The sequence below is a fragment of the Cydia strobilella genome, chromosome 21, assembly GCF_947568885.1.
Source record: "Cydia strobilella chromosome 21, ilCydStro3.1, whole genome shotgun sequence".
Classification (NCBI taxonomy): Eukaryota; Metazoa; Arthropoda; class Insecta; order Lepidoptera; family Tortricidae; genus Cydia; species Cydia strobilella.
Window position 1 is genome coordinate 5,414,339 of NC_086061.1, and position 12,107 is coordinate 5,426,445.

Consider the following 12,107-nt stretch of genomic DNA (forward strand, 5'->3'; position numbering starts at 1 on the left):
CATATCTCAGGAACAAACATCTATGGGCCGATACACACGAACTGCAATCCGACTGCAATTTGTATGGGAACTGCACGACGACATATTGCAGTCGGGTTACTGTCCGGCTGTAGGTACCGGCCCTATGATGATCACACAAATAATTGACCTGTCAGTAACAATATTGACCACTACTTCAGGTACTGTAGCAAGTAAAGTTGTGGGAAAATATTGTAACCGAAATGTTTATTATAAACCTTCTGAGTTAACAAACCTTGTATTTAAAGCAGCCAGAAGTTAGAAGCAGAAGATAAAACAAACAAAAAGTAAAAACAATTATGTACATTTAATAAAACTTATATCTGTCAGTATGTGAGCACAAGCTCTAAACTTTAGTATTAGTACGTATAAAGTCTTACTTTTCTCATTTCACTATGAACAATCTAAACTTCGAGACATTACCGAGATACAAGTATATCACACAATTCACACACACATAGGTATGCATACGTATAAATAAACATACGCAACATATATATGTATATGTGTGTGTGACATTCGTGTTCACCCTCCTTGGAGGGTCGGAATCACACTGTAAGATATACATACAACATATAAATAAGTATGTATTTATGCTGCTCGGATTTCAGCGATTCTTTGAGATTTCGCCTTTTTGCTAACCTTTGTAGAATATTACTTATATATACTTAATACATAGAATATTACTTATATATACTTAATACATTTTACAGTACATATGCGTACTAGTGCGTAAAGAGCACTTTTCGTGCATATGTCGAAAGTTTAAAGGGCCATATGTACTGTAAAACGTTGTACGACACACGTGCGACTCCCTGCGGTCGTGTTTTAATTTATCGCCACTCGTTTCGAATTTCCTATTTTCCGCACTTGTATCGTAAATAACTATTACAATGCATGTGCTCGAAAAGTGCGTTTCCTACGGAGCCATATCATGCGGAAAGTACTACTTTCCGCACTAGTGCTTTTTGTTTTCATTTTTTTTTTACAGTACATATGGTGCTACTTTCTCGCACTAGTGCGGAAAAGCACTTTTCCGCACTAGTGCTTTTTGTTTTAATAATTAAACTTATTTGCCATTATATGTTTTTTTTATTTACTCGCACAATGCATAGTAAAACATTGTATGATACACGTGCGTAAAGATGATTTCCGCACTTGTTGCATAAATAGCTATTATTTACCTACACTTAAATAGTATGAGTATGTCTTTTCGGTGAAGGAAAACATCGTGAGAAAAGCCGGCCGGACTAATCCCTATAAGGCTTAGTTTCACATCTGGGAAGTAAGGTCATCAGATGGCAGTAGCTTTCGTGAAAACTAGTGCCTACCTTAATTCTTGGAATTAGTTACAACCGCCCCAGGCTCCCGTGAACCGTGGCAAAAAGCCGGAATAGCGCGAGGAAGATAATGATAATTAGTATGTCTTTACGATTTTTAGAAAATTATGTTTAGACCATATGAGTAGCAAACATAATTATATACATATTTATAACTTCTGTTCATTCCTAAATTGTAGGTACACACAGTGTTTAGCGTTGGAGGTAATGGCGACCAAATGAAAGCAGGGAATACTGATATCTAAATTTAATGTTTACAGAAGGCTGGTTAGAAAAAGTGAGTTTATCTACATACATGTAGAAGCTTATATAGGTAAGTACAGCGCCAGACTATGACACTACGGATTGGTTATGAACTATTACATACATTGACATAGCTAAGTAAGCTTATTGAGCACTTATACTAGTACACAATAGTTTCGGTAGATGTCACCTTTACATATCATAGGACTGTGGTGCCATCTACAGACGATTGAGACTTAATCCATCTAGATTAGGTAAGTAGGTATTTAAATACCTATTTACATATCTGCTACTTGTTAAGATAGGTCTTAACACACAGTCAGCATCAATAGTAAAGTATGAAAGTATCTGCTATCTGTAACCCAGCGCCAAAAGCATCTCCCACCCTCGATTACTTTCCCAAATAGAGATACTTTTCCAAATATAGGTAGATGTATCTCGACAGTTCGCAGTCAAAAGTATTCTGCAACATGTTAATTGTCCTACATATATAGCATACATAGAGACATTAGAGACACGAAAAAACTAAACTAGCAATGTTTGACGATTTGTAGGCTTTATATCATACGGTATACCTAAAATATTTTGAACTTGCTATTAGATTAGGTAGACTCACCGACTTGGCAAGCGACAGAGTGCGCTACTTTAAAAATTAAATTCCTATGAAAATATGGCGTTTAGGTGTTCCATTGCCACACTTTGTCGCTGATAAGTCGGTGCAAGTTAGACGGACTCTAGCTGCTTGTGTGAAAATAATTATTAAAAAATCTGTTGTTGAGATCAGTGGAAAATCACACAATATATTATAGGTGGGTAGTAAGTACATCCCTTAAATACACATGTGTCAACTTATTGCTCTATTTTAAAAAGATAGTAGGTAGGTATTTGTTATGTTAAAAAATTAAGACGACAAGATGCTGTTGCTAGGTGGAGATAAAATTGTCTTTACATAGAGCAGTTTAAGTTACGAATAAGTGTCCCACCGAAAATCATTATTTTCGGCCGAAACTAGAGTAAAACCGAACAATCGGAAAAAAATTCGGGAACAACTGCTTGTCTTTACAACGCAAAATGTCGCGTCTTTGTGCTTGGCTTCTTTATGCGAAGCAAATAAAATGCTAACCAACTCTTGCGATATTAGATAAATAAGTTTAACAATATTACCTTAATGGTAAAGTTAAACCAAACTAAAAAGTAGCATGTATTTCTTACGAATTCTATTCTGCTTCCTTCAAGTTTTTTATTTAAGGTTACTCCTTACACTACCAATAGGCAGTGTATCGAACCCGAAAAAGCATTTTTTGCCAAAACTTTTTCTTGTTTTCATTCTTAGTTAAAAATGGATAGCTGTTTAAATTTTACTATTTTCTACACATTTCAATAGAAATAAGCAAATGTAAACACGAATCGCTCGAAAAAAGAGCAAACCTTAACCAGCCTGATCAAACAAATCGTCGCAGGCGCAATCTGTACACAGTCATAAAAAAAATCAAATATCGAACTTTGTGTTCGTCACATATTAACCGCTCACTCAACCCTACAATAGCCATAAAGAATTACAATTAATCGCTGCGACGAGAAATGCCACCGCGTTAAAAAAACGTCAAAATATCTATGCCCCCACTGACTACTGACCGCCAATGGGGGAGCCCGTTTGACGGCTCGCTACCACTTTCGGGCCAATGGGGCGCCCCGGGGCGGAGCCTCGAGCGCCGCGCGGCGTTTCGCCCCCAGCGAAAACCTTTTCGCCTGCAGTCGTTTACCGATAAGCCTGAGGGATGGTCGGTTATTATTACATTCGGTACGTGAGCGGATGGCTCCGGGCATAATCGATAATGCGGAAGGCAAGCCAGTGACTGTTGTGATATGAGACATTTTGTGTTCTGTGATATGTTTGCCTTAGTATAGATAGCATGAACCTTTATATGCAGTGTCACCGCGAGGTATGGATACGATTGCTTACTTATTAGGCTTATACATATGGAGTGCTGTGGTTAACAAGTGTGTGTATTAATAATGTACATATACTTATATGTATAAGTGTATGATAAGTCGTCTTTTAATAACTTAAACCGTCGTGAGGTACTCTGAATTTTTTTTTCTTTAATTTAGGAAAAAATAAGGATACTTACAAAAAAATAAAAAAATAACTGAAGTTTCTTACTTTTGAAGAAAAATATCGATTTATTATGTGAGATTTTTAATTCTATAACTGCACATATTGTGTTAATATTTAATATTTGAAAAACATCATGACTAAAAATATTGAGGTTAAAAAAACTGCTGTTGCACCTAATTACGTCCACTTATTTATACGAGATCACGGTAATTATACTAGATACATTATTTCAGAGACATTTGTTAATATAAAACAAATATTGAGCAAAAAAGTATTTTACAAAAACCAATGTTGTAAACAAAATACTAACCCCACATATCTTTTTAATCAAACTTTTTGGCACCCTTTGTTGCGGGGGTATACATTAAAAACGCAAGATGAGGAGGTTTTTTTTTATAAATGGATACATACTTTTAATCTTATAAAATTGTATTAAGACTTACCTACATTTATTTTAATAAAGCTTTTGGCTGTTGTCTTTTTTGGTGTTAAAGGTAACTAGTATCAATTGAAGTTTCATACTCTATTTATTAATTTCTTATTTTTTTATAAAAATTGGTTTATAATCCATAACTAATCATATTTACTACAAATACGTAAAAAAATTTTTTAATTCTTATCTACTAGATTCTGAATCATGTTTTTACTACACAAACATTTAAAAAAATAGCGAATAAATAAATAATTATGCTGCTATCAATTTAATAAAAAATAAAATTAATATTGTTTTTTTTTTAAATAATGATTGATTGATTGATTAATAAGCTAAACATATTCAAATTTAAATTAAACATACCTACATTATATAGCTTAGAATATGAGACTTTAATTATGTCGCCAGGTGTAGGTATTCAACTTGGAAAAGCCGACGGGAAAATCAAAATTTGTTTGACCAAATTTGTTACAGTAAGTCCCGCAACTTAACTACCCACGTCGCAATACTAGCTGCATAGAAAAGTGGATACTTATGTTACTTTACTTCCTAAAAAACTCGTAATTTTTTAACCAATGCTAATATTAAACTAAAACCCCGTTCAACCACAATGAAACTTTACACGTATTCCCAGAACTCAACAGTCACAGAAACTCACAAACCCTATATTTAAAAGTTCAAAATATACTTTCCCGCCTTAAAACCAAAACTAAGTAACATTTCATCCAAGAAACTTGACACAAGAAAGGGCCCAATCCTTTATTTGTAGCATTCCATGAAGCGTATAATTATGGCGGCCAACGCACGTTATACTTTGAAATTTTATAATTGGTGGTCCTTGGCACAAATTGCCGGGACATCCTTTTCAAACAGGTAAAACAATAAAAAATTACTTTTTGCGATATCGGTATCTTAATAGTTGAAAGTTTTGAAAATAAAATGTTTTTGAGTTGCGTGGTTTTTGCATTTTACGATAAAAAATGCTATAATCAAAGATACGGATCGATGCTATGATCTATTACGGAGTTATATCTATAACTCCGTAATAGATGGATACAGAAGAAAATTTGATTCTCGATCAGATGGCGCCACTACCTTTGCCTACTCTCGAATAGATGGCGTTGACGGTTTCGTTTGTTATTTAATAATTTTAATGCAGATCAGTAAAAGAACATAAGTCAAAATCATATAAAAATAATTTATGTAAATAAATAAAAAACATTTATAATAAATACATTTTTTGATATTTTTATTTTTGTTTTCATCGTATGTCGATAGATGGCAGTGAATTTACTGTGGCACAAAATTTACTATGACAGTACCGCTCTATCCTATTATATCCACTTTGCTATGATGTAATGTTTGCGGTGTTTGTTAGCTGCTGTTTTTTTTTAAAGATGACTTACGTAATTTTTGCCCCCAGTCCTTTAACTACATACTTATTGGGTACTTACATGAATTAAAAGGCTGCCAATCTACATAAACAAATTTTCATTTTTTTTGCAATATTCACACGTATAAAACTATGTTGTCTTCAAAATTTGCAAGCCTTTTTTTCCACCACTTGTTGGTACCTAGGTATCCGATTCAACAGAAATTAGACATTCTTATGAAAGTCCTAGGAGTCCATACGAGCTATGCGATAAGTGATAAAAAAACGGAACGCTCTGTGATAACTGTGATAAGTGATAAATTGTCTCCTTTTCTGAATTGGAAATTTTTCTGTCAATTTTATGTTATTTAGAGTTACTTAGATAAGGATCTTTGTGGCTACATAATCATTTTGACCCAATATGTGGCGGTGTGACATTTGTCTTTTATTCTTTATGTAATTAATACATACCTATTGCATACCTAATATAGTACAAAAAACCTATGAAAGTAGGTACACAAAGCCAAGGCAATTATTAGTCAACGTCAAAGGGCTGATGTAACCACGTCACTATTGCATTGGAATTTGGAAAAGTCTTACGTAATAGTTTTAGTCCTCAGTTCCATACAGAAAAAAAAAGATGGTTGACACTCAATGAGGGCTATCGTTTTTTTGCTCACCAGTTGGCGCCTCTGTTGATGGTGGTCCAAAAGACTATAGAACATCTGTCAGTCATTGAAGTGACAAGTGACATTTGACATTTCGAACTATGGAAAAGACCACCATCTACACTAGCGCCCCTAGCGGCGAATTCATACGCGTTAGCCCTCATTGTGCGTTTCTCCAGAAACGTCCTGTCTCGCACAGCGGAACTGTGAAATGAACTGTCGTCGTATTTCGACCGCGGACCGATACGACTTTCAACTTCAAACCTTCAAGAATAGAGCGTACTCCTATCTTAAAGCCCGGCAACGCACTTGCAACTCCTCTGTTGTTGCAGGTGTCTATGACCGGCGGTAATTGCTTACCATTAAGCGATATTTCTGCTCATTTGCCTCCTATGTATATCATAAACTAGGTATTGCCCGCGACTTCGTCTGCGTGGAGTTAGTAATTTGGGTAGCTTATTTGTTATCCAATATGTTTTTTATCGATTTCCCATACAAACTTCAACCCCCTTTTCACCCCCTTTAAGGATGATTTCTGGGATAAAAACTACCGTATGTCCTTCCCTGGGACCCAAACTATCTCTATACCAAATTTCAACTAAATCGGTTCAGAGGTTTAAGCGTGAAGTGGTAACAGACAGAAAGACACATTTTCGCATTTATAATATGGATAGTATGGATAGAAAACGCAAACGTACCTAGTACCTATCTTCCAGTCACGTTCCACTTCCAACGGACCTGGGCTATAACCGCGAAAATCTAAGTTCGTTAATTTCGAGCAACTATCTCTGTCAGTCTTATTACGCCTTGGTTGGAGCAAACGAGAAAAATAATTTTTCAAAGTGGAAAAATTAATATGCAACACTACAACCTTACTCTTTTCAACGTTGGATAGTCTATGGCACTTCCGACTCAAGCATATTATAAAAATTTTGACAATCTTCATACATTTCGATAAAATATCTTGTTTAAGGAGACTCGAATCAATGCAAAATAGCCTACTTAAACACGCTGCTGCGTCGCATCTGCTTTGTGATTGGTTGGCTAACAAAAACATTTTATTTTATATTGTAGTAGAAACAATTGCTTCATAAGTCAGAAACGCGCATGTGACACCTTTTATATAGCAACATCCATACCCTACGAAAACCGCTTAGCGTTGCTTGTTATTCTCCATCATGGTATAATAAAACAAGGTACTCCCTTCCGAGACTCGCGAACCACGTGACTGACACAAGCCTACGTCATCGTGCTGTTAAAAGGTTCACGATGACGTAGGCTTGTGTCAGTCACGTGGTTCGCGAGTCTCGGAAGAGAGTACCAGGCGGAGTATATTATTATACCATGGTCTCCATAGGCTACGATGCCCAAAATCAAGAAAAAAACTGTCTTAAAATTGAATTAAGCGCGGAGCAGGTATGTACCAGGGCCTCATGAGTTGCGGGTTCCCCGGTGTAAGACCGGGAAAAGGCGGGGGGTATGGTGGAAGAATGAATGCGCGAGCCCATGATGCCCCCATACAACGTCTGAGAGGGTGACGCCGCAGGGGATGTTAGTGGGTATTCTCCTCCCCATCCTCTGGTTAGAGGATGTACGGGAGGAGCGAGTCCCACATACCACCCCCCCCCGGCTTCCCCAGCCCGGGGGGTGAGATGCGTAAATGCATTTACCCCTGCGTAAAAAAAAAAAAAAAAAAAATAAAGGGCCTCATGAGTTACGACTTACGACATAGAGTAACTTATACTAGAGCGGTACTGTCATAGTAAATTTTGTAACCCCAGTAAATTCACTGCCATCTGTCGACACACTTTAAAATTAAAAATGAAGATTTATAAAAATACGATAAAATTATTCTTATTCTTATTCTTATTCTTATTTAAATATAGATAAATTATTTTTTTTATTTGCATTAATAATTTTTATGATTTTGACCCATGTTCTTTCACTGATATGCGTTAAAATTGTTAAATAACAAACGAAACCGTCAACGCCATCTATACGACAGTAGGCCAAAGCTAGTAGCGCCCTCTGAACGAGAATCAAATTTTCTTGATTTTCGAGGCACGTTTTTTCCTTAGACTGGTATCCATCTAGTTACGAGGAGGTGTCGTTGACCAACCCGCCGGGGTCGCCGGGCCCGGCGGCCGGGGCGCGTACGAGTATGAAGGTATCGCGGGCTGCGGCAGCTCGCGTATCTTAGCTGTATACTTTTAGTTTGTTTACCTATATGATTCTACTAGTTGAAAGTATACATTTTTTGTCTCGTAGAAAAAGTATTGTAAACAATAGTGATATAATCAAGCTTTTCAATCTCGTACCTTACTTAAGCAACTCAGCAAGTTTCGTTGCTTAAACACGGTACTCGACTGAAAGCTCTCTATTATATTACGATTGTATAAAATACTAATTCTAAGCTTATTAGCATCGTTCGCAGACATTTCTGCTTGTTAAAAAAAAAAGAAGAGAAAAATGCCTGAAATTTGAGAACTACGGTGTTCGCGGTAGGCCCTCTGATTCGACCGCCCGCGCCCGCCAAAGAGCCGACGGATGGTGAGATTATACGTTTGACGGCCTCCTAGCCTAAGTAGTCATTAGTGACCCTGCCTACCACGCAGGAGTTCCTAGTTCGGTTCATATAATATATATTTGTCAAACACTGATTTAAACTTTCACGATTGTTACACATTATTAAATTGTAAAACGGGACTTAATCGCGTATTTAAGTTTTAGGATTTACATCCGACGTTTAAAACTTAAATACGCGATTAAGTCCCGTTTTACAATTTAATAATATATATATTTGTTTCTGAGTTATGGCCAAGAGGATAAATATATAGGATAGAGCGGTACTGTCATAGTACATTTTGAAGCCACAGTAAATTCACTGCCATCTATCGACATACGATTAAAACTAAAAATATCAATAAATGTATTTATATATGAATAAATGTTTTTTTTTATTTGCAATATTTGCATTAATTATTTTTATATTATTTTGTCCCATGTTCTTTCACTGAACCGTCAACGCTATATATACGAGAGTAGGCCAAAGGTAGTGGCGCCATCTGATCAAGAATCAAATTTTCTTGATTTTCGAGGCACGTTTTTTCCTTAGACTGTATCCATCTATTACGGAGTTATATCTATCTTTAGTTATGGTATTTTCTATGTAGGTATAGGTACTATGTCACCGTAAAACCCGTTTTTAGTGAAAACGCATTTAAGTTGTTATAACATACCTATCGCCTCACTAAAAACGCGTTTTCACTAGATACCTTTATACTGGTTTTCCGTAAGGCTTCGGCGAAAACTAGTTGTATCTGAGATTTTTCAGTCAAAACTAGTTTTCGCAAAGTTCCTTGGTGGCTCTACGCAGCAGCACGCCCTACAAGCAGATGCTCCGACATCCCAAAGCAGGGCTTGACCGACCATTTATATTTGTCTGGCAAATAAAAATTGTCAGTAGATAACTAGGTAACAGTAGGAAAAAAAACCGGCCAAGTGCGAGTCGGACTTGCCCACCGAGGGTTCCGTACTTTTTAGTATTTGTTGTTATAGCGGCAACAGAAATCATCCGTGAAAATTTCAACTGTCTAGCTATCACGCTTCATGAGATACAGCCTGGTGACAGACAGACGGACAACCGGACAGTGGAGTCTTAGTAATAGGGTCTCGTTTTTAACCTTTGGGTACGGAACCCTAAAAAAGCTATAGGCATTCCTGCTTTACTATTTGATTATCTCTGCTTATGCTATGCTGACAGGACTCTTGCCAAACTATATCTAACATTTGTGCTAATTATAACTAGTAATGTTCAGCGACGGAATACGAGTAGGTATGTATAGATGAAGCTGTCAAGGTACGATATGACTGACATGTAAGATATAGGGTCATTGCACTAGTTTTCGTCCACTTGACGAAATTTGAATATAAACCTACATCGCTGCACAATTTTGGAGTAATTGCAATCTTTAATGTCTAAACAATATATCTATCCTCATAAAATGTTTTTTTGCAAGTAGAAAATTAAAAATCTAATTCGTCAAGTGGACGGAAACTAGCGCAATGACCTTATCACTGAAAGTTTTCTCTTCACCATAAATATCCCCGGCCGCACCATTTCCCGCTATTAAAAAAACTTGTAATTGTTCCAAAAAAGTGTTGATTGGCTAAAATAAAATTGTATACATAGAGCGGTTTCAGATTAGCGTTTTATACGAGCGTACGCAAATGTAGGGAAAACTAACGCGCGCGTAAGCTCGTAAAAACCAAATGTATGGAAATGTTACGCGCGTGTAAGCTCCCCGAAACGACCGTATACGCGCAGAAAAATACACTAGTCTGAAACCGCCCTTATGTGAAACCTCTTATGCGGTACTACAGTATTTGACGTCAACATGCGCGCAGCGTTGCGTCGCTTGCGGCACCATTCCCGAGGGGTCATTTTTGAGCTATACCTAGTCAGACTTTTATAAGTTATTCTAGTTCGTTGGTAATACTTTATATATCACGTTCAAAACAAATGACCACATTCAACAATACGAGTACATAAACATTTCAAAACAAGAACTACCATGAAGAACCAATTCAATTTCAGCCAGCATAATAAAACAATTCGGAAATGGAACACTGAAGTATTATTTAAAAAACCACCATTCCATTATGCCGCTGTCATCGGCTTGATAAGATTTAAATTAGCCCCACAATACGGCGCTGTCAAATCCGCCATTAATTTCGAATTTCGAACGGGAGCGGTGTTGCCAACCTTTTGGCCGTTACGACAATGGATGTAATTTTGGATTAATTCGGTTGATCTTTTATTTTAGGTAATAAATGTGGATTAGATATATTATTTTGATAATTTCATTCGGTTTAATTTTATCGTAAAAATATTTCTACGATGTTAAGTTTATTATGTTATGATATTGAAATTTACCAAAAAAAAACATTTTCTACTTACATTTCTTTCACGTGACTAGTCGGTCATTTTGACAATACGGTCAAAATGGTAATTCTACCAAGAATAGTATACCAATTTATTACCAACTCAAACTAAGTTATAAGATAAAGATTTAAATAGGCGCTATAACAATGATAAAATATGTCTTGAATTTTTATTAAATAAACTGCCGAATCTAATCAAACTCCATAAAAGTTGTAACCTTTAAATTACAAAGGTTATAATGATAAACGACTATTAATTAATCGTTAATGAATTTAATGCCGCAACCGACGCAAATAAACGCAATTAAGAACTAGCATTTGAAATTAATGCGCTGCTGACAACATATAATAAAAATAAAGGTACACATTAAATATATTTAATGACATGTCACGCGGCTCCGCCCACAGCTATTTAAATTAGTCATAAAGTATATAGAGGATATTAAAAAGGTAGTAATCGATATTGATATTCATTTTGCAATATGATTATCATTATTCTTGAACATATAAAAAATTGAAACCAATAACTAGATGCAAAGAGGATATAATAGGATAGAGCGGTACTGTCATAGTTAATGTTGTATCCACAGTAAATTCACTGCCATCTATCGACACACGATTAAAACTAAAAATAAAAATATCAAAAAAAAATATGGATTAATGTTTTTTTTTACTGCATTAATTATTTTTATTATATTATTTTAACCCATGTTCTTTTCACTGACATGCGTTAAAATTGTTAAATAACAAACGAAACCGTCAACGCCATCTAAACGAGAGTCATCATCATAATCAAAGGAAGTGGCGCCATCTGATCGAGAATCAAATTGTCTTGATTTTTGAGGCACGTTTTTTCCTTAGACTGTATCCATCTATTACGGAGTTATATCTATCTTTGCTAGATGTTTATTTTTTGTAGACACGGTATTAAAGCAAAAATACAGATGCCTATCAATTTTATAAAGCTTAG

The 12,107-nt window shown here is 35.8% G+C and overlaps 1 protein-coding gene across 3 annotated transcripts in view; it reads left to right on the forward strand.

The window, feature by feature from the left end:
- The first annotated feature begins 2,942 nt into the window (after positions 1 to 2,942).
- LOC134751021 (transcription factor AP-2-epsilon) overlaps positions 2,943 to 12,107 on the forward strand; it is an 81,298-nt gene continuing 72,133 nt past the window's right edge. For all 3 annotated transcript variants that reach the window (XM_063686344.1, XM_063686343.1, XM_063686345.1), the window contains exon 1: positions 2,943 to 3,544. Coding sequence is in view for 1 of the 3 variants with exons in the window: in XM_063686345.1 (XP_063542415.1) it covers positions 3,515 to 3,544 (30 nt within the window). In the remaining 2 variants the exon portion in view is untranslated. The remainder of the gene's footprint in view (positions 3,545 to 12,107) is intronic.